Consider the following 25088-nt stretch of genomic DNA (forward strand, 5'->3'; position numbering starts at 1 on the left):
TGAGTGATCAGTGAAGAGATACATTCAATTGCCTCGGCTCTGCTGAAAATACATCGTCAAAAAAAAAACTCATATTTTTTAGATTGCCTCATAACATCCTTCAAAAGGCCACATCATGTTTTGAAATTTGAAATTTCGAACCGACCCGCACGTGCGGTACTTTTAGCATAGAGAATAGACATTTACTAACGGAAAATAACACCGGTCTGGAGATGAAGAAATGCTCAATCAAAACCGATACATACTTTTACACAGCTGAATTTCTTGCGACTGTAAGATGGCGGTAGAAAACTGTTAAAGAGAAGGAACTTAAAATCAATTTATTTAATCTGTGATTAATTCAAATAAAATGGCCAGATATGAATTAAATTAAAAAGGGCCGAAAAGAATCAAAAATAACGAATAAATAATGAAGAGGTTATCCAATACAGCGATGGTAAAAGGGGATATTTATGAAGGAGATGCCCATAGAGAAGAAGAAACTTGTATATATGTAACTGGGATATATTGGAGCTACGTACTTTAATCAAGACAATGAATGCGTCCCAAAATTCACCGCCAATTCCGCAAGCATTGGAAGTTAGTTTCGAAATCTACTGGCGGTACCGTGCGGCTATGAATTATGATGGCATAGTGGTGACATTTCTTACCGTGAAATCTTTTGAAAAATTAATATTAAGACGAATCATTATATGAATTCATTTCTAATTTGAAGTATATTTGTGTACTTTGGTATCACCTTCATACGTCTATCACGATTTACGCGACGATGTAACTATATGGGATGCTAAATTATGATGATGCAAATATTTCCATGTCCACCTCTTGACAAAACGAAACCTTTTAAAAGCTATTAAAATTAGTTAATAATTAATTACCAAATGATTGTCATAAACTATCTTAAATCTTGAAAAGTATTAAGTAAAAAGAATACTAAATAGTATGATGCTCTTATATTTTTCCTTCGTTTTTGTACAACTTATATGCTCTCAAAAGTAACGATGACTCTTTCACTTAACTCTCACGCTTGTCCAGAATGGCCATAATCAATTTACCGCGAAAAGGGGCTATCAGTGCCGCTGAACCGCCGTCGAGCTTGCCGATATACATATCTGGTTACTGCTACGGTGGCAGTACCGTTCTGCGTTCCAAATTGAGGCAGCACTGGCGGTGAATTCCAAACGCACCCAATATTGGTGGGAAAATACCATGGTAAGAGTAAAGGATAAGATAAGAGAATCGAGTCACCAAATTTGAAGTTCGTTCCGTGATAAGATTTTTACTGATAAAAAAAACTTCAGAACTGCTGAAATTCATCGGAAAATTATTGCTCTGCACGGGGCGTATGTGATGAGTGACAAGAGTTGTGCGTCAGTGTTGTCGTTCGTTTAAGAGTAAATCCAAATCTCCATGAGGGCCTGTGGTGAAAAATTAACGGCACCTGAAAACTGATGAAAAACTTCGTGAAAATCCTTTTGCGTTAACTGAAATTTTTTCCACAGATTTCCAGGATATATATATATATACCCGAACATAAACACAGTAATCAACCCGAAGGTCGGTTTAGTAGGTGATGGTAGAGATCACCTACTAACTTAACTTAGAGACCGAAAAATCACATAGCTTGGGTGGAGCTGCAGGTGCCCAGAGTGCCTTGCCCGGGAATCGAGCCCGGGATCCTCCGGTCAGCAGTCCAACGGACTACCGCGACTCCGCGGACTACCGCGACCCACATATATAAATATATAAATAAATATATATATATATATATATATACACTCGTGTGTGTGTATATATATATATATATATATTTATATATATACACACACACACACACACACAAATATACATATATATACACACACACGAGACGTACGAGGTCTGTTGAAAAAGTATCACGACATTTGTGTTTTTTCAAAAATTATTTATTTATACATGAATATCTATTTTGTCCCCTTCAAAGTAATCCCCATTAGATATTATACTCTTGTGCCACAATATTTTCCAATCCTTGAAGCACTTCAAAAATCATTTTTTGTGATCTTGTTCAGCTCCTCCTTCGATGCAGTCTTTACCTCGTCAATCGTAGCGTAGCGTCGTCCTTTCATGAGCCTCTTATGTTTCGGGAACAAGAAATAGTCACTTGGGGCCAGATCTGGGGAATACGGTGGCTGCGGCATCATAAGTGTGTTTGTGGCCAAACATTCGCGCACAAGAAAAGATGTTTGAGCGGGGTCGTTGTCATGGTGCAAAAGCCAATTTTTGTTCTTCCTCAAATCCGGGCGTTTGTGGTGGATTGCTTCGCGTAAATTGCGCATACCTTGCAGGTAATATTCCTTATTTAACGTTCTACCCTGTGTCAAGAACTCATAACGCACCACGCCCCTACAATCGAAGGAAACTGTAAGCAAAACTTTCACATTCGACCGAACTTGTTGCGCTTTCTTCGGTCTTGGCTCGAGCTGCAGCTTCCATTGGGACGATTGGGAGTTTGGGAGTTTCCACGTAATAACCATAAGCCCAAGATTCGTCACCAGTTGTGACCCTCTGGAGCAAATTGGGTCGTCGCGCACAGAGTTCAACACCTAATTAGCCATGTTAAAACGTTGATGTTTTTAGTCGAAATTGAGCAATTTTGGTACGAATTTCGCGGTGACCCGTGTCATGACAAATCATTGGTAATGGCACGAGCCAATCGATATGTTTAGATCCTCAGTAACTTCTCTAACGGCGATTCGACGATTGGCCAATACTACAGGATTATCTACTACCTGTATTATCTTGACTTCATCAATGTTTTCGTCTGTTGTTGACGTGCTCGGGCGTCCGGCACGCTCTTCGTCCTTCACATCTTCTGGGCCCTCTGAGAACATTTTGTACCCCCGATAAACGTTGATTCGGTCCAAGGTAGCTTCTCCATATACCACAGTCAACATTCCGAATGCGTACGCGCACTTAATTTCGTTTTCGCACAAAATTTAATACAGATTCTTTGATCCATTTTTTGGAACAAGCAAAAATCGAAGACAAGCCAAAACACGTCCAAACAAAACAGCTGTCAACAATTAATTGAACATTCAAAATGGTCGAACGTTTCGACATAAGAGAGACACATAAGTTCCATCATAATGCCACAAAAAAATCGAAAATCAAATATACCTAATCCTCGAAAGTTCAAAAATTGAGAACTTTTTGAACAGACCTCGTATATGTATGTACATACTATATATGCACGAGAATAATCCCAGAAGTACCCGACCCAACAAAAAAACAAATATTTAGAAAAAAATGTGGTTACCTTTCAGAATAATCTCCTTTTAGCTCTATACACTTTTCCCAGCGATGTTCAATAAGTTCGATACCCTTTTTATAATAAGAACTGCCTTGCTCCTCAAAATAGCCATTAACTGCCGACATCACTCCTTCACGGTTGGAAATTCTTTGACCATCGAGCCTTTTTTTCAAGTTTTCGAACAGAAAATAATCCGAGGGGGCTTAATCTGGGGAATAGGGTGCATGAGGTAGCAATTCAAACTTTAATTCATGAATTTTGGCCATTGCAATAACGGATTTGTGAGCTGGTGTATTGCCTTGAGGAAACAACACTTACTTCTTAGCCCAATGATGGTACTTTTGCTTGATTTCTTCGCTTAAACGTTGCAATAAGTCCACATAATAATCACCGTTGATAGTTTTTCCTTTTTAAAGATAGTAAATGAAAATTATCCCACGTGTATCCCAAAAAACCGACGCCATGACCATGCCTGCAGATGAAATTGTGTTTGCCCTCTTTGGACGCGGTTCTCCCTCTTGAATCCATGGTTTGGATTGTTCCTATGCCTGGGGTGTGAAGTAATGGAACCATGTTTCATCGATTGTTATGTAATGGCGAAAAAATTCTGCTTTGTTGCTGTGAAACTTTGCTAAAAACTCAATTGAAACATCTTTACGAAATTGGTTTTGCTAGAGTGTGAGCAAACGCGGCTCTAATCTTGCTCACAGCTTTCTCATGTCCAAATTTCAGTTAATATGCGATGCACCGGAATTTGCGAAATGCTCGTATATCTGCTAGCTCGCGCACTTTCATTCTACGATCATCCAGTACACTTTGTTGATTTTCTCCACCGTTTCTGGAGTCGTCGCCCCCGTTGCTCCACCAATACGATGCTCGTCTTGACAGCTCGTACGGCCTCGTTTAAGCTCTGCTACCCAATATTTTACTGTTGTAAACGAAGGAGCAGACTCACCAATAATAGAATTGGTTGGGCTGAGGCCTTTCAAATAAAAGTATTGTATCACATAACGATGGCCAATTTCCTCCATTTTCACAAATTTACTGAAAACGTTCACTATCGATGGTTGCCAAACAATTAGTAAACAACGTAGCGCCTTCAACCTTGAAACATATGCTTTATAGAACGCATACTATTTAATACAGTGATATTTTTCAAATAACTACCGCCATTCCTAGGTCAGGCTGGGTACTTCTGGACCTGCCCATGTATTGTTATATGTACACACATACATTTATTTACGTATTTATTTACCAAACACTTGATATCTGTTTCTTTTTCAACTACTACTCGAGGTAAACTAACCCATTCGGATTTCTGCGCTCAGCGATTCCCCTTTGATTTCTCTGAAGAGCATTTAACAGTAATTGTTTATTTTCCAAGTCGTAATAAAGCCCGTCCCAGCTGTCTCTCCAAGGTCATCTTTCTTTCTGGAGTCAACCACGCCACTCACACGCCATCACTCTCTCCCCTTAGCCCCTCACGACGATGGTCACTCTTTTCCATTTGGTGCCGGGAGGCCGAGAGAAGCCTTTTCGAAACCTTATCCCTTTGGTCCCTTGAGAGGATGAATCATCGACCACAAAGAGAGCAAATCCCAACTTTGTTCCTACTCAGATGTTAATCTTCTACACTTCTGGTGATAAATATCGACGATGGTCCCACACACACCTTCAGGAACAGGGAAGGCGAAAACGGCGAGTCAGTATGTGACGGTGAATTAGGAAATGAAACAAAAAATAAATATTCAGGGAGAATTTCAGGGTCGCTAATTGTGATATCCCAGGTGCAGATTCAGGCTGAAGTCGACGAAACTCTGGGGCAGGGATCCCCAAAGTGGTCTATAGAGTCTCTCAGCGGCTTGAATGGCATCGGGAGGAGTCTTTTAGAACTCGGTGGTCGATGGTAAATCGTAAATTAAAGACCAGTATTGTAATAGATAGTGGTTCCTATTATTGTACGTTTTGGCGAGTCATTCAAGAGTTAATATGACCATTTGGCTAATAAATATAGCTTCATTTATATTTTCAATAAATATCATATCGTCAATATTTTAACTCATGTTATTTAATTTTGTAATACGAAATATAAATCAGCGTTCGAACTTCCTCTGAAACCATTGTTTTTAAATTTTTCAATAAATATTTTTACCTCATTTGATAATAATCTTCTTTTTTTCTAGTCCTCTATAATACGTCATTGTAAAGTCGAGGGGATCGATTCAACGTTGAATATTCTTGAAACGGTTACTGTTCAAAGAAGTTTTGGGATCTCTGCTGTAAAGCCCTGATAATAGAGAGGCGGTGACATCAGAGCCTCGACCATCCTGTTTATCGCATCCAAACAGTGGGATTGATTGGGATTTTGACATGAAAACCTTGTTGAGGCGTGAAAATGGGGAATATTTTCTCAATATTCGTGGAAGTGTACTAAAATAAAACATTGCGTGTAACAAACACTATATTGTAAGTTTCCAGACGAAGCGCTACGAACTGCGTGTTTTACACAATATATTTTCCTGGTCACTGAAAGTAAACCGGATTCTCCCGGTGTTCTTCGTGGCTAATTCGTTTACATTTACATCATCCCCTGCATGCTTCCATCAGGTCGTGTGGACATGAGTTTAATGAATCAAAGCCCAAAGTATTTCCAGTAATAAGTGAGTATTGACATTGCGGAAACCTTTATTTTAGGTAGGTTGGAATTTTAGCAAGTGGCATTCCCAATTGCTGCCAAAAATTGTGCGAAGGAATAAATCACTCAGTTTCCACGTTAGTTCAATTGATTTGTTTTTCTCAAGCAGATTCAAAGTAAATAACAATTTGTACCAAAAGTGGGCTCTGTGGTAATATTCATATTCAATATGCGGATCAGCTTTAAAGAAATTTGGCTTCACAAAACGGGTGTTGGGGAAATGTAAAGAAAAAGTTAAAGAGAGGTTTTATTTTGCTCCAGGTAGACCTCATTTGGAATATGCCGCAAGTATTTGGGATCCTTGGGAGAAAATTTGGCAAAAAGAATTAGATAAAGTCTAAGAAAATCCGCTAGATTCGTTAAAAATTGTTATGATAAGAACACAAGGGTGACACGTCTCTTAGGGGATTTAGGCTGGGAATCACTTGAAGTGCGGAGAGAACAAGCGAGGCTCAGACTTTTAGAAAGGTTCAGAACAAACAAGTTTATATATGACACTGAAGGAATTATAATGGCCCCACAGTACTTAGGTAGATCAGACCACAAAGATAAAATAAGGGAGAGAGATTCCAGTACAGATAGATACAAATACTCATTCCTTCCCCGAACAATCAGAAATCATAATAGTAAGAAACCGAAGTCACTTAAGAAATATTAAAAACATTGAATTTACAAGTCAGAACCAAGTTAAACAATTCAAAGATGCGAGGTATTCTTGTAGGTGCATGTGTATGTTAGTTGGTAGTTTGAGTGTTTGCATATGTGTGAGGTGTAAGTGTTCTTGCATGAATGTATGCCATGTTTTTTTGTGGATGTAAGAATTTGGGGTTTTTGCATGCGGTTTTTTTTTCTTTTCTAAATTACGGGTGGTGTCCTAACACCCCCCGCCACACGCCCTTGCGGCGGCTTGCGGTCTATTAAGTAGATGTAGATGTAGATTCATAAGGATTCTTAAAGAAAAATAATAGCTTTTACCTGTCTGTATCCTGTTTAAATGCAAACTAAGGTCCTTCTGCTCAGTGTCACAAATGCTCGACTCGTATTCAAGGCGAATTCTAAACAACGAGATTTACCAAACTTTACTTTCTCGTGGAATATCTCTCCACTCTGTTCGTTGGATGAACTTTAGTTTTTTATTAAAGCAGCTTCTTAGATGCTCCTGAAATGCGCTCTGCGTGTTAGGCAAGATGTTAAGTTTGCCACTCATGCATTTTCCAATGTTACAATACGAATGACTCCGCTGTTCCCTGAGTTTTTAGGTGCGCGAATACATGGATTTTATAACAGAAATTCATTACTAGAGTTATCACATTCAACGGGAAAAGCCACTTCCGGGATCAGACACTATTTTTGTCTAATAACCTGACTTTTTTGGTGAAATTGCTTCTAATGCTTTTGACGACAATGAGAAAAAGGAGGGGACTGAGTATTATTCCCCGAGAGACGCCAGGTGCTGCTTCGTACGAGTACAGGGTTCGTCCGGAAAATAAGTGTACTGAGCTCAGGAAAAAAAATTTATTACACTTTTAAATATCTTAAGCTAATATTCCTCAAAATAGGACCCTTGTGAGTCGATACACTTGTTCCAGCGGCGTTCCCATTCCTGGAACGCTCCCGCGAAGGCATCATCGGGAACAGCTTGAAGACTCGTCGTCGACCTCTTCTCTGCCCTCCACGAACATCTTGTGCCACCTAAAGATCATGTTTCTGGACATGGCTGACTCCCCGTAAGCCCGATTAATCATACCGACAGTTTCGGTAGACGATTTCCCAAACTTTACCGCAAATTTGATGGAATAACGCTGCTCCAAAAACTTCGGCATCGCGTTCCGTGACGTGGGTCGAAGCGTGGAGGTTCGCGTTAACAGAGCTCCTCACTACACCACAGCTCAGAGCCGACTGCCCTTTTCAGCGTCGCTTGCCAACATACCCCCCTCCAATCGCAGCCCGTCAGAGCGGTGCTGGGCGCGCCTGGAGCGGCGGGAAAAAATCAGTACACTTATTTTCCGGACGAACCCTCTATATTCACTGACTCAGAACTACTTCCAGCAATGGCTACTGTTTGTTTTTACTCTTAAAGAACATCAAAAACGCAATTCATCACTTATTCATTACTTCCTCAAAATCGCAGTCCTTATATCAGCTTATTATGTATTACTGGAACAAATGCTCTTTTTTGAAGAATAAGCACTAGTTTTTTTTGGATTTGTGATGGTTTTCTTGATATACTCGATTGCATCCACCGGTTTGCTCTTTTCTCCCGATTTTACGATGTCGTGGATGAATACCCGCAAGTTGAATGTTATAAGATCCACTGTTTTGGAACCCATGTTAGACTTTGGTGAAAAAGTGTAATTCTATATCGTACATGACGTAACTCACTATCGCACATGCTCAAACAATTTGCATGAGAATCGTGTTAATGATATCGGTTGGTATCCTGTTCTTTCTCGCTTTTGGAAACGTGGCTGAAGGGGCAACTTTTCAATTTTGCGGCACTTCACTCACCGATAAAGACCTTATGGAATATTTTTACCGGAAATGGTGCAAACCGGTTCCAAATATCTTAGTTCTGGTGTTACCTTTATTTTTGGCACCGATGTTTCGTTAACTCTGAAACAAAACCATATTTCCAGACGGAGGAAAATCATAGTCCCGATCTGCCTTTTCAAATTCAAATATTTAGACCATCCCCATATTTTAAAAACATATAAATAGTTTACCTATTAAGTTGATGCCTATGCTTGCACCTATAATTGGGGGCGAGAAATCTACACATTCAAGGGAACGTACCATCGATATAAACTGTACTTCTGAATGCGTCTCGTCATGAGTCCTCAGAAAGGAAAAAATAGGGTATAGGTTCTTCAAGATCAAATGTCATCTTTACTTAATATCTATATAGTTATCCTTATAAAAACAAGAATTTATAGGATAGCGCTATTAATCTCATGATGTACATCATCGTGTACAATCTGCACAATTGCAAAACGGTCGGTTGAATTTTGCATGCATGGCAAAGTTTCAATTGTAAATGTACAACCTTGTGAAGTCCTACGAAAAACACAACAGCGATATGTGTACGGATCATTAAGAATTGTTTATCACCGACATGAGGGTAATCGTTCGGACCTATTCATCGTTTGGATACCGTCGTCGTGGCAATGACGAATAATTACTAGCAGCTATATCGAAATTAGTCACCATCTTGTGATATGGGATTTGCTAAAATAAGAATGGTTACTGTGGTAACTTTAAAAATATTTCAAATTTTAATTTCCAGGCTAGGAAACGAAAACAATTAAAGGAACCCAAAAGCATCCACGGTTCTCTTTGTTGATTTGTTTTTCAACCAACAATACCCGAGCATACGCATTTGACGTGACGGTCAGTTAAGCATTAAATACGCCAAAAATATTTGATGGGTCCAAGCGTGGATAAACAAAAAATAAATGCACGAATAATCAAGTCCAAGACGAGGTTGATAATTGATAAAGGTTCTGGTGAAATCACAAACACAGGCATGTAATTATAGCCATTTAGTTCATAACGAACAGCAAGTACGAGGCATCGTATTTGCTCGTATTTGGCATCCATGGGAGAAAAACTTGTTTAAGGTATTGGATAAGGCCTACGAGTATGTTGGAGGAGTTAGACTAGAAGCCCTTGATCCACGAGGAGAGCAGGTAGGTCTCATACTAAGGTACGCGACACGCGAGTTTGATTGCGATGCCGAGAGAGTATACCGTTCATAATTTTAGGCTCACCGAAGTTGAAACACCCAAAATCAGTTGCCATTTCGATTGCCGACCGGGAAGGGCAACCAACTTTTCAACCCTTGTCACCAAATATTATTGGCAAATACATTGTGGTCTCAAATATTTTAATTGACAAGTAACAACGATGGCAACGTCTTCATTCGTTAAAGGCATTCAACCTATTTCAATGTAGGTTTTAGACGACCATTTACCCCGAGGCATCGTCAGAAAATGATCTTGTTTTCCCTACATTCTTTCCTTCTTCATTTCTTCATAACTTGTGCCTACCTTCATGCTGCTCATATTCTTCCTTCCTCTACCCCGCTCACCCAACGGCAACCCTTCTACAACGGCCTTCAAGATTTTACTAACTCTGAATATTTCCTCAACCCACTTTCTTTGCCTTTTCCGGATTTCCCACAATAACTTCCTCTCCAATTTATAATCTCAGTGTTTGCCTTCTTCTCTGACGAACATTTCCTCCATTTTCTGCTACGCTCAAAACTGAAAACCTTCCAGCTTATCCTCTAGTCCCAAAGACCAGGTCTCACGTTCATGAAGCCCTATACTACATCTTAAAGGCTTTGCCAATCGTTATTTCGAATCTTTACATATATATATATATATATATATATATATATATATATATATATATATATATATATATATATATATACATATATATATATATATATATATATATATATATATATATATATATATACACACACACACACCAGTGTAACTCTCCTGCCAATCGCTGCCCATCCCGACTCTCCCCATGCTACCCTAACCTGTACTACTTGCTTCATGTACTAGTGTCGATATTCCTCCAGTCCACTCGCATATTCTACATCAGCTACATTAATTGTGTCCTTAGGACACAATCGAACGCCTTGTCAAAATCCATAACGCTTACAAATACAGCCTGATTATATTCGATGTTCATTTCTATTTATGTTGCCATCACTGTAATGGCCTCAAACATCCCCCAACTCTATCTGAAAACTGATCTTCAGGTAGTTGTTTCCACTATTTTGTAACCGTCCATTTATTATTTATAGATTGACATTTGCTGCATGTGAAATTAAACTTATCATCTTCTGATCCTCGCATGCCTAATGAAATCTGGCAATATTCCTTCCCCATAAATACTGCGTATAAGTTTTAAAAAAATTCTACCCTCAATTTTTCCTCAAACTCTTTAGTGATTCTGCGGGGATATTATCTACATATTCCTACGGCCTCGCTTAACTTCATCTCCCTCAGTGTTTCACCAATCTTGCCATCTAGTATATCAGTCATCCCCGTCTGTCTCATATTCCCTTTCTACTTATTAACTGTTAGGACTAATATTTTTATCATACAGTCTTTTTATATATTTTTCCACCTTCACCGAATGTTTTCCGGCTCTATTATTCACTCCTTTGTTTAATCTCCTATGGAAGGTATACTTGCTCACATGCTTCATCTTGAATTTTTTTTTACTTTCATATGTAACGATTCTGCTTTTCCTTGTCGTTGAAGCTTCTTTATGCCGTCGCACTCATCTTTCATACTTTACTTGGCCCTGTCAGATTCTCGCTTAAGTCTATTGTTTAACCCTCTGTACTTTCTTCTCCCCATTTCCATTCTTCTATATTTTCTTTCTCCCATCACATTAAGCATCTTTCATGTGATCCATGGCATCTCAGTTCTATTATTCCCTATCATTCCATTCATTTCCTTTGTTGCTCTTTCTATCCTTTTCTGAAGCTCCCACCATCCTCCCCCGGATATCTTACATTCCCTATAACCACTTAGATACTATATGCTTTTATTGGCACTCCATAATTTTCTCCAGTTTAATTTCCAAGATGCCACTTTGGGACTCTCCTACCCAATTCAATCCTTGTGAATTTAAAATTGAATTTAAAAAAACTAAACATTGCTAATAAATGCTTCCTTCTTGGCACTTTCCCAATTATTTGATCAAATAGTTGGTACAAACTGCCTAATTCTTCCTCCCAGTGACCTCTTTTCCGGCAAATACACCTGGATTACCACTAGATTGGTGTAGTTAGCTTTCAAGTCTACCAATGGAACTCTTTCACTTACTGTATATTCACTACCCCTCTTCCAAGAAGACGATCACGACACTCCGCCCAGTGGGTCGAGTCTCCCAATGGCCAGGATTCATTTTCTTTATATCCGTCCACATTTATCATAGGGATGAAAATCAATATGATTTCCCGTTACCCTCCTCAATGACGTTTTTAACAAGACACCGTCACTAAAATGGCAACACCTCTGAGGCTAGAAACCTTTGCAACCACCTTACTGAGGGGCAGTTGCAGCAGCGCGGACTACCATCTCCTTAGCTCCTACCCTTCGACCAATGGGTGACATTGACCATGAGTTACCCGACCAAGTGAAATTATCTTTGCCCTCTCCAGTACAGTTATAGGGGTCAACGGAACGCGCAAAGCCCTTCCACCATATCATGGTCGTAATCCATAGGAAGTAGTCAAAACAAAATTTTCAAATGACAATCGTCAATTGGCAGCCTCAAGGCTGATTGTTTTTAGAGAAAATTTAAGAGTTTTGGTTGCATTTCTCAGACCTTTTCAGTTTTCAAAGGTCTAGAAACGAGTAAAGTGTGCACTGCTAGTCCTTCGAAAATATTCGTTACCTACGAAACACCTTTGAAGATCGTTTTAATTATCTCGCCCTTCGTGGAATAATTAGTCTTCTTTTGAAACCTAAAGAATGCTTTCTGTAGTCGAGAAGCGGTAATGTTGGTTTTAAGCTGACTTCATTTGCTGTTAGTGACAGCCGGGGGAAAACATGAATGTATGATGAGCAAAAACTGGACGGGATTCTTCTTGAATCGTTCTTGAAATTTAACCTCTACACCGGTGTGACGTAACATTGTTGACGCCAGTGCGTGCGAGTTTCATCTGTTAAATTCTCGCTGCTGTCATATTTAGTCGTTGTCTCATATTCAGGATGAACGCAACGATGAATTTCAGATTCACGGTGATAAATATTTCCAAGAATGGATTCAAGCTCTAGATACGCGCAAAACTTCATAAGAGTGAATTTTTTCACGTTTTCCACATTCGCAAAAAAGACAATATCTATTTATATTCCAACAGAATACTTGGGTTTTTTGTCTCCTAGCATCTCATTTCCACAAAGATCAGAACTGTATTTCGCAAATAAAAACTGCACCCTGAGCTAGGGGATACTATAATATATTATTTCCCAGTCCCTGCTTAGTGCTCTATTAGCCCAACATGGGATAACAGTTCTCATCCTCCTAATGGAAATGGGAGGTTCTATTGAAAATTGAAATACTAGTCCTATCTTTCAAGTAAATTTAGTTATGTTACAATCGACCCACAATAATGGATTTTTGTTAAATAAGGGATATGCGTGTCAAGCGGTGATTGCACACGGGCATTATGTATTTAATCAGTTCACTTGTAAGGTCAATTTTTGCATGTCATCACGCCCATTTCTATATGAGTTCACTTTATATCACGGCCTGATTGGATACTTTGATCCAATATTCGATGGAACCGTCGCATTTTTATTGTTACCCCAGCAAGACTATCTCGACCAACTAGTCTGAATCCGCGTAGTAAACATTGTGAAGAAGGAACTTTTTATTTATAGTTTACTTCGAGAAGAAAATTAGCTAGTTAATAAGTGAATTAGTAATCATTTACTTGGATAACAAAACTTTTGTTCATAATAACAATACGTATTTTATTCTCTACTGTATGGTTACAACAAAGAAAACGCCCTCAGCTTTTACAAAGTAGACACGATTCACCGTCCAAGGTCTTCCTGGCATTTATTCGATTAGGAAATACGGTACTACAGGAGAATTTTCACTATAAAATAGTGAGACAGATGAAGGGATGGGGAAGCCTATCTTGGGCAATAACAAGAAGAAGAGGATGAAAATATTTGTTCAAATCCTAAGGCACGATAATTTACAGAAGGCCATATTTTAAGGAAACATAGGCGATGAATAATTGCAAAGGAAGGCCGAGGATGAACCTAAACGAGTACCTATGACAGGCAGGTAATGGAAAATGTGGAGCAAGGAGCCAAGAGAGTATGAAGAGATTGGCATGGAACAGGATATTGTGGAGATAATCAACTAATCAATCCTTAGATTGATAGCCCATGATGATAAAACAGTTATAAACATTGGAGGTGCGTTTCCAGAACCGTACCCTAGTTCTTTGTTTCTACTTAGTTTTGTATTGCATATTTCAAAAAGGCCCTAATTTCGACATTGAGTTCTCGGCTATTCCTTTGTCGCTCGTTTTCCTCTTTGCTTTGGTAAATCTGAGGGTGGTTCAGACAATGACCTCAAAACTTAATAATTTTTTTTCTTGGAAATCCTTGAACGCAAATTATTCTCACTTGTATGATGCTCACATATAGCCCCCATGGCGTGCAATAGAAGTTTTATAACACATCGAAAGTGCATGGATACCTCTATAAAAGCCATATATTTGAATGCTGCAAAGGTCTATGACGTCAAACGTGTACCTGATCTGGTCGAGGGGAGTCTGACGGAGAAGTAACGCTGTTTAAGAAATTCCTAGTCCACACACCACTGCGTGAGTGACAATTACGTATGTGCATCACCAAACTAAGCTAGCATTCACCAATGAATGTCGCTATTTTTCACCCCTCTACTACTCAATAAACAAATTAGAGAACATTTTTCCTCTGTTATGTATGTTGCATGTGGACCCACCATTTTTATACAATTGCTCTGCCGTATTTTTGCGCTTTGGCATCGGACTGCCCACTGTGGGCCACTCTTCAAGTAATTTCTATTACTGCTATGAACTATCGGCACAGCGGCACCATGGTTTGAGATGTTAGAGCACTTAGCGAAATTTTCACTTGACTCACTCTCGTGCTTAAGAGGAATACGATGAAGCGAAAGGAATTGATTCACTCCCTCAGATATGAATTATCAAAACAGGTACCCAATTCTCTCACCACGCCTCACGACTCCTTTTTCTTCACGGTTATTTATTGAAAAAATACATGGATTTTACGAATGCATTGAATTTGATCTCGCAGCCCTCCTTCCTCCGCCACGACGACCGAGTGCGGAAGGAGCTGAAAGGAGGAAGAATCCCCTCTACTCACACATCTTTATTAATTTCTATGGGGCGTGCTCCAGTCGAGATAGCACTACGCCCACTGATGACGTGCGGAGGCGGCTTACGGGGGATGGAGGCGCGTGATGGCGACTCTGACGCGAAAGACGTCGGGCCTACACCATTCCCTTCCTCACTCGCGTATTTCCTCCCTCCCCCTCGAACCACCTCGCCGCCTTCGTCGTCGGCGACTGCGCGTGGTGGCCTCGAATCTTAATTCGAAGCGAAGGATGCTCTTCACGAAGGTGCCGCGTTCCCATCTTTTCTCCCCGCCGTCGTTGCTTACTGAAGATATGAATCAACATCACGAAGAATGAAAATTGATCGAGGGTTCTCGCATGGGAGTACAATAAACAACCTTGGCATATTGTCTATGGTTTTAGGATAAGAATGGGCAATACAAAATGGTGTTCCCGGGTAAACGATATGTAATTTACAGGCCAAATAACAATTAGTTTCTTCATGGTAGTCGACCGTTTAAGCTGTGGAACACAGATTAAATACCGCTGTATGGCTGACGAGACACGATGAGACTTATCACGCTACAATAAACGGCTCTTCAATTCAGCATACATCCTAACCTCCCTTCCTTCCGTCAAACATGCCTATCCGTTTTCTCCCTTTGCCTCTTCTGCTAAACTTGCTCCAGTCTATTAATGTCGTAAAAAGACATCATCTAGCTAAACGCTCTGAAACCAATTTTCATGCCTTATTTTGATTTCTCCAAACAACTCTCTCTCCTACCCCACCATTCCTAGTACCTCTTCGCTTGTTTTATTTTCAGTATATTTGACTTTCCCCCTCCTCGATTGTAACATTATTCCTCCCTTTGAGACTTCCCTCGAAATCCATGAAAAATATGCCGCAATTTTCATGGTAATCATAGGAACCTTCGACAGTTTTCGATTCCATAAGGGTCATATAAAATTGCCATTCTCCGCTGAAACAGGAATGTAACGGTTGGGGATATTGAAGGAAAGGCCCAGCAAGGTAGACCAAGGGAAATAATAGGTAGTTAAATAATAGTGGAATGCGATATGTAAGAACGTGGTAATCGAAAAGAGAGTGGGCGAACTAGAACGGGAAGAATGAAGGACTTTTGACAATGACACCTTGAAACATTTTTTACGGCGTATTAATAGCTCAGACTTGGGCTTTCGATGGCGTCATTCAAGCATAAATGCATTCCATTGCCGTGACGTGAATGCAATCGGTGTTTGAGTTTGAAATTATATAAATTATTTTGGACGGCATTATCGCTTAGTACGCGATAGTCCAGCGGGAGAGCGTTGCACTATTGACCGGAGAGACCGATTCGATTCACGGGAAAGCCTCTCTGGGCATCCTCAGCTCCACTCAAGCCGTGTGATTTTTCGGGTACCAGATCTTCCTGGGAAACCATAACCGGCACAGGGAAAGTAACTGGCCCCCCTACCCTGATGTGTGAATTTCACGCGCCATCGGGCTTAGTACCGGGTGAACTCGGTGTGAATTGGTGGATCCGATTCATAATGATGATGAAAAGTCTTTCCTGTTCCATATATATTTTAAAATTATTATATTAAGAGACAAGTTTTATTGGAAATATACGTGTACCAACCAAACCTGAGTGATATTAGTGTCAGGCTGAATTTCACAGTGAATATAAAGTCCGATAAAAGACAGCTGACTGGTGGGCAATAAGATAAACGTCAGATCACTTGGTACCTTGCAATCTTTACATGACGTGTATAAAGAGGCGGAGACACCGATGGAAATATGAATTTTGTCGCTTTCAGTCAACATTTTGAAAAATCACAGCATTATTTTGATGTAGGCTGGAAAATACGCTTAAGTGCATTTGTACAGTGTAAAGTGCTAAAAAACTCCTTTTGCAGTGTATATTTACGCAAACAAAATAAATTATACCTTCCATCTCGTTCGTTCACGGTAAGCCGGGGAACTCTTTCTGAATGAACGCAAAATGATCTCACCTTGCCCGCGATTATTCCACCCCCTCTGACACCTGATGTAACCCCGATACAAATCTTGCTTTTCCAATAACAAGGCAATGTCATTTATGGACCCTCCCTAACGCGACCTCAACTTTTTGCAACAGCAAAATCAGCTAAACAAACCTTGTGTAATGCCCATCTCCATGCAATATTCCAACAAGCGAAGAGTTCCAATTTTTCATGGCACACATATTTTTGCATTGTATGCGGCCTATGTGTATTTGAAACGATTTGAACAATTTTTTACGAAGTGATTGGATAGGAGTGATAGGATTCCGGGGTTGAAATAATCTGATGTTGAGCATCCTTCAAAACACGTGAATATGGTCAACAGTATGCTAGGACGCTAACCTGTAAAACATTCCTTCCTGACACCATAAAGTCATTTATCATACTAATGATGCCATTTTACTAAGTGTTGGTTCCATGGATTGTCAAAGGTTTAATGAAGGTAATCGTAATTTAAATAAAAAAATCATCAACTATCCGAAGTCAAATTACAGTCAAGCAGTCAGTTTAACTAGAAAAATACATGAACGTCTCTGCTGATATTAACGTTGAAAGTTAGCGGTTCTCGGCGAAAAACGTGGAGTCGGAATTTGGAGCTTGCCGTGTTTACTGCCCCCCCCCTCTTGTGTCTAAGACACCGTTTTGATTACATTCACGCCGTTTCCATTCGCGGTTGGTGGATACACATTTCTGGGTAACGATGGAAAACGTATTCCCTTTCAGCGATTTCTTCGGACCCGCATTACCTTTGCGTACTTCTTTCGCTTCACCCACGTTCGCACGTTGATTCGTCACTGTTCGCCTTCATGACCCTCACACGTTCACCTGTGCATATCTCTCAAAATATGTATGCATATAAATACCTTCCTCTTATAGCTAAATCTGTTTACTTCTCACCCAGCTCACTTACTCCAGCCTAAAAGATCAGACCAAATCATACTCGTATAATACTAGTGGATCCAATCCACTTTCTTTCAATGCTCCCAAACTCCAACCCAAGCCTCGTATTTTGGCCTCAAGAACTTCTCAAATACTTGCCCCATACGCACCATATTAATTCTAAAATTAAGTATAAACTTGCATCCACAACATTTATTCCTATTGATCCCATATCTCATCATAAATCACTGCGGTCTTCAACGTTTAAGTCGATTAGATTGACGACCGTAAAATTCAACCTCCGTGAAATTCCCACATTCAGGGAAAAAATTCTGTTGACTGCAGTTTTCCAAGTGGTCACTTGGATATCACACGAATTGTGTTTTAGAAGTACCTAGGCTTGGATAGAAGTGCTAGGCCTTAGGCTACCGTTCTTGTGGCCTAACCCTCCACCCGTCACGTTGCCATCATAAAGTGAACACGAAATATGGCCGACACCCATTAAACTATGCTCCGTCCAGAGGGTCACAAATGGAGACGTCAAAATAAAGTAAACACTAATGAGAACAATATATACCACAAAACGTGGTAAAACCAGAGATATCAAGTCCGCAGCGCATTTGCAAAGATTTAATGACTGAAAAACATTGACGACACAATAATTATTAACCGCGTAATGAAAAGAGGGTAGAGGAGTGGAAAAAATATCGGGAATAAGTCGCGGATGGAGGAAGAAGAGAGTCAAAGATGTCAAAGAAAACAGCGCGAGTATCGAGTAAGTACTCTTTCTAAATTGATCATACTGAAGGGAAAGTTCGAAGATGTCAATGATATCCTCAATTCCTTGCCTTCCAGAGTGCTATCGGCTGCAGGTCCTGGTGTAGTTAAGCCTTTTCGTTGAGTAAGAACAAGATACTTAGTTCTTTCGTACTCTCCACCCCTTGTTCTTCAACATATATTGCATCCAGTTCCCCCTCTCAATCCAACACATTCCCGTTTAATATTTTCTCTCTCCAACTTATTGTATCAACCAGTCTACTTTTCTGCCTAAACAATCAAAATATCCTACATTCTTTCATATGCCATGGGACAAATTAAAAAAAATCAGGAGATTATGAAACCTCTGTGATATCTACACTGTCAAAAAATGTATCACAATTATTTATAATTCAAATAAACAAGCTCAAATTTGATCACTAAAGAAATAATTAATATCATATTGCTCTTTCTTCAAAAGAATAGTCTCAAAGCTTTACTTAAAAACTCTGCAAAGATATTTCACTGATATTTTTTAAAGATATTCAATATTCTTTAAAATACGTCCACGTATTCCCTGTGAGAGTATATTAGCATTTAAATGAATGCGGTTTTCGGCTTTTGTTATAGAATGGTAAACACACAAAGTTTTGAGAATATAATCATATTAAGCAATGTGAGCAGTGTACTTGCAATTAAACACTGTCATTCGATTGTTTAATTAATTTTCCATTTTCTAACGACATTTAAAGAAGATGGGAAAATAACGCAATTGAATAAGGCATTACGGTTTTTAAGAGAGCCTTCAAAATTTCACCAAAAAAATGATAGTGAAGCTCAAATGTTATGGAATTAATGAGAAAGTTAAATGCCTTACATATTAAACTGAAGTAAGTGTTTGACTAATTGATGGCACGAGCTAAAAATACGCAGAAATTACTTCCAATGTGTCAACAGGAAGTGCAAAATGAATTTCTATGATTACTAATAGACAAACTACTAAGGAGACTTCCTGTTAAGGAGCAGATTTATAGATTATATTCAGGCGAAACCTTAGCATCCGACGCAACAACATGTCTTGCAGTTAGAAGTTAGGGTTACTCTCATTTGATTTAGTCAAAATTTCAGATTTGTGTTTAAAATGAAATTTCGAATATACTATTACCAAGTAAACGGCAATGAACTTTTGGAGAAAAAGGGAAAGGAAAAATGAAATTCAATTAAAAAACGTGTACATGACAAAAGGTCATAAAATATGTAGTGGTGCACTTTGATATTACATGAGGATCTTGCAGGAATGGAAATGTAACGTTGTCTTTCGCATTGGTATCTTGGCGAAAACCGCTCACATTTCCTTCACCGAGAATATTAAAAAAAAACCTCTCACTAAATCACACAGAATCTGTGTAACTAATTGAATCGTCTTCCTTTCTACTCACCTCGATTTCTCCAGCCTTCTAAAAACCCACATTTCGAAAGCCTCTCTGTCATAACACACACCAGCTGACATGAATCCTGCAGTGGTACTTTCCAAATGAATGCTTTAACTCATTGGTTCTTTTGTCTCTTCATGCGTGGCCTACATCATTCGATGTGATGCCCATATTGGCGTATTAATTTTCTTTATCGAGAATTTATTAAAAGGTCAATTTTCTGTCCTGGGTTACACGTAGAATAATAATAATATGATTGTTTTCTACACAAGAAAAAAAGGGGTAGGCCAATGATCTTGTCCCTCAGCGTAGCCAGCATGATAGGCGGATTTCTAGGCTGAGCAATACACCATATAATAATCTAGTGTAAAGCTGTTAAAACAGAGACATTTCTGGGATAAAAATTCAGTTGCTATACGAAGTTATGTCGACGTTTTCGTTCTGGATTGATGCGTTGCGCTGCCAAAAGGAAGGGATTGGAAACCTACGCAGCATCCTTAATCATTGAGTCGACCTCTTTCATTCTGTCATTCAATCCTTCGGGAAATATTAAGATTGATCTATTGTCAATATGTACTCTTGGGATTTTAGAGTTTTTTCTCATATTATTACTTCGTGAAAGCGTTTAATGAAATATTCATCATTTTATCAATTAATATTAAAAACACGAGGATAACTCCCTGATTTATTCGCAAACTAACCACGGTTTCGGCACAATTTCGGTATAAAATAAAATAAGAGTAAAGCTTACAAAAGTTTTAAAATTACTATGCTCATAGGATTTTCACGGTGACCAGCAAAATAAATTTCTATGTGCCCTTTTTCCATGTTATGACAGAAATATCTATAAATACGACAGAGAAATCAGTGATGCAATATTCGTTGGTCTATGTTGTCTGTATGATCGTACCTATGTCAGATTGAAAATTCAAATCATCGTGAGAAATTATCAGAATTAATAAACAAGGGAAATACGGAGAACCACGACTTTACGTGCCGCTAACCACTTAATACGATACTACGGGAGAACAGATTTCTCCCGAGATTTAAAATTCTGATCGATTCTCTTCTTTAGGAGGTATATACGATACATGTAAACCAAGTTGGCTTCTGTGAAAACCACCTAATGATGATGTTCAACGTCAAAACCTGGGTCTTGTTCTAAATAAAGTGTGTGGAATTACAAAGTCAATAATTTCATTTCATTTCGATATGTTAAGTGAAGTCCATTAAGTTAGGCCGGAGACAACAAATCATTTCTTTAGTTGGGGAAATTATGCGTTTAACTGCTCTTGTCAAAATGCAGCTGAATCACTTCCTTAAGGACGTGAATTCATGGAATAATATTTCAAAAGAAACAAATAAATGCAAGTATTTTTGTAAAGCAATTATTTCGCGGCAAACTTTGAATTAGAGAACAAGACAGGTTTTGAGAAATACATATAGTCATTATCTAAGGGCCAGATATTAGTCATCGAAACAGGTTGTTCTCTTTATGGATATTTTGTCGTGGAGAAATATATTTCTTTACAAATAGACTTTTCTTTGTAAGATTCAATTTTTTATGCAGATTTTGCCATTACCAAAGACCTATGTTTAAACAATCCACATTTCAGTAACTCTAGTCGGTTTAGGCAAATATACAGTGAACACACTTAAGATGGGTCGCATGCATAAAGCGTTTCATTTGCCTCGTATCAACTAACCAACATATCAACAGAATGTATGCCATCAATGTGTGACAAAAGAAAATCTGTGAAATTTTCGCAAGTGTAGCAAAATTTGTATGGTTACTCTTTCGTATCATGCACGAGTACGGTTTTCCATTACCGTAACCATGAGCAATTTAAAAAAACTTTTGCTCCCCGAAATTTTTTTTGATTGGAACACATTGTATTAGCAAAGGCAATAGATTATCATTTGTACACCCACCCATCGTCTTGAAGTATTCACAGTCATTTCATTACAATGACTTTATATTAAATACATGACTAGAGGACCCGGGTTCGATTCACGGGCAAGTTTCTCTGGGTACCCTCAGCTTCACCCAAGCTATGTGATTTTTCGGGTGCCAGGTCTTCCTGAGAAACCAAACCATAACCGGCAGAGAAAAAGGTACCAACCCCCACCTTGATGTGTGCATTTCACACGCTGTCTGGCTTAGTACTTGGTGAACTCTACAATCACATACCAAACCGACATTCGGGTTTATTACTGTATTTATGGTTATTTTACATGTCATATTAGATGGTTAGGTTGCAATGACATTGGTTAAAATGCGTAAAATTGGGCTCCACTCACGCTGCTTTTCCCTAAAAAATAACATGTTATAAAGCTGCCACGCTGGGTATTCCTTCCGAGAACCACCGCATTATTCGACGAAAGATTTCACGGCACGTGGAAGTACCACTCCGAATTTCTCTCTTGGCAAGGACGTTCTCCCAAACACACCTCCGCCAACTTAACGAACTCGTGCTAATGCGACGTCAACGCGAACGAATAGTATATCGCGGGAAACGTTCCCGTTGAGAGGATTCCGTCACGTTTCTTCAATCTAAACAAGACGGCGTCATTCATATCATCCGTGCATCATTGGACATGGGAGTTTTTTTCAAAACTTTTGACCTAATGCTCCCGACACACGCTACTAGCTCTCCAATGTTCATTATATCTGTTTTCACCACCTTGAATCACCCAATGAAAATATACATATTTTTTAAATGTGGCTGTCTTTTCAAATTAAGGAAATGTGTTATTTTTCTCAGTCATTTGTGAGATTGTGACCAAGAAACACTCCAAATTTCATTTTCAGTCGTCAAGAGAATGTTCGCTTAAGTTAAACTTTAAAAGGTTTCCTGAATAAGTTCCTTCCATTTAATATAAATTAATATTTTGAATTTTAATTTATTTGAACCAACAACTTTTACACTATCAATTAAAACTTCATACGCACAAATATATGGCTCGTGAGAGTAGCTTTTATTCTTTCGAGTCCGATGTGCCTGTTGAGTGCCTACTATTCCTCATTGCTTGATTGTATTAACTTGCCGTTTCGAAACAGATAATCCATGGATGTATTCGATAGCTGATAATAAATCATTCATTTTTATTTTAGCCTTGATAAATTTAAAGTAAATATGGAAACATAAACAGCAAATGGTGACACTGGCAATTTCAACGGTTTTCTATAAAATATTTGTTATGTTAACATATTGAAGCCCATCGGCGAATAGAATAACTCATCCAAAAGTACAAAACAGCATGGAGTACTTTGAATGGTCTTTGCATGCAACAACGTAAACCACCTCAAACCCTTCCTTTATTTTATCTCATTTCTGTATTTTATTCGCATACTCCCAGATAATATATCTAAAATCTAACCTCGCAACTGTATATGATCCAGGATAAAATGCCATTCCTTAAAAGTTCATCAAAATCTGATATCCTCAAGAATTTCAACTTTTTCCCGACTTAAAGGCAAATAATTTATGGATTTCTCTCATTTTCTCCTACTCCTTCGACTCAATATCCATCTTCCTGTTTAATTAGCTTTTATTAAATTCATAGTCACCTCAAAATCACATGATTCCATACGTTTGAACGCTAATAAAATCAAACACGCACTTGTGTTCACAAAAAGGTACTAACGAAAACAATTTTAATTATTTGAGCAGTATTTATTGCTTAAAATAAATGATTGTTCATATTTTGTTTGTTTAGTAGTTCTTCTATGTTTCAAAAAATATAATCAGTTTAATGTCCATATTGCTGACGATATTTTAATTGTGTAGTGAATGGTGTGGCATTTATAAAACAAGCGCCAAAACAAATCACGCATAATCTAGTCAACATCGTTCTAAAGCCGTTTTGGGCAAAGTAGTTTGTTATTCATTTTTTGGGCATTTTAAATGAATTGATATCATTTATTTATTCATGTGCACTTCCTTGAAAGAAAATGATTAACAATCAAACTCTAAAGTATTATATTTCCATGTACTTCGTTTATTATCCGTAGGTGCCCTGGCTTTCGCCGAGCTCGGAACGGTGGTCCCGCGATCTGGTGCCGAATACGCCTATTTCCAAGAGGCTTTCGCTGGTGGCGGGATTGCTGGAGGTGGAGGAAAGGTACATACAGGGAGAACTGCAAAATGGGGACCATTACCTGCATTTATGTGCTCTTGGATATACGTTTTGGCCCTTCGACCTGCCGAAATTGCCGTTATTGTGCTCACTTTCTCTGAGTATTCCATTCGGCCATTCCTCTCTGATGTTCCCCAAGAAGAAATAGGGGATGGTACCCTCTTTTGTCAAGAAACTGCCACCAAACTTGTCGCCGTCGCTGCCGTTGGTAAGTTCTTACCTGTAATTTACTTCTCAATATTCATTAGGCAGATATAATGATATTCAGCATAGATATCCTTATTCTTTATATCACAATAGTTTACTTAGCCTTTGAATACTGTAAATTCTTAGGCTTTAAGATTGAGGGGTCACATTAAAGATTTAATATACTTTCATAAACAAAGGAAAATTATGATTATAACCTTTCCCATTGCACATAATTGTACACAGTTTATTAGGCTCTATTCTTGATTTTTTGATTTCGTTAGGCTACATCATCCTAGACTTTCTCTCCATTAAGCTTACAAATATAAGAAATATTGTTCATAAAAAACATTTTATTTCAATAATATTGCGATTGAAATAGTGTTTAATAAATAATATAGGTCCCTAAATTTAAATTCAGCAAACAGGTTATGAAAGTATATATGCAGAGCATTTACGTTGAAATTACACAAATAACATCCTAAACATGGATATATTGATAACCCTTTAGAGAAATTGACCGTCCATCAATACCTTAAGGCCATGGATAAAGTACATTATAGCACTAATAACTGGAGTATCCCTCCCTTCAACTACAACCTTGATGTGGTGGAAGACCTCATGCGTTCCGATGACCCCTAGAGCTGTGCAGGTTAGAGCAATGATAATTGCTCCTGGTAGGGTCACCCATGCCAGATAGGTCAAAGGTTAGGAGTCAGACGAAATAGCCAGAGTTTATAGCCAGTAGTTTTTAATTTGAACATTCCTT

General features: G+C 38.7%; 1 protein-coding gene across 2 annotated transcripts in view; it reads left to right on the top strand.

Moving 5' to 3' along the window:
• The window catches only part of LOC139691777 (b(0,+)-type amino acid transporter 1-like), a 63985-nt gene that overhangs the window by 25571 nt on the left and 13326 nt on the right, over positions 1 to 25088 (top strand). For both annotated transcript variants that reach the window (XM_071589636.1, XM_071589635.1), the window contains exon 5: positions 24009 to 24341. In XM_071589636.1, the coding sequence (XP_071445737.1) occupies positions 24009 to 24341 (333 nt within the window). The remainder of the gene's footprint in view (positions 1 to 24008; positions 24342 to 25088) is intronic.

The sequence above is a fragment of the Hetaerina americana genome, unplaced genomic scaffold (assembly GCF_022747635.1).
Source record: "Hetaerina americana unplaced genomic scaffold, ioHetAmer1.1.p SCAF_4, whole genome shotgun sequence".
NCBI classification, from domain to species: domain Eukaryota; kingdom Metazoa; phylum Arthropoda; class Insecta; order Odonata; family Calopterygidae; genus Hetaerina; species Hetaerina americana.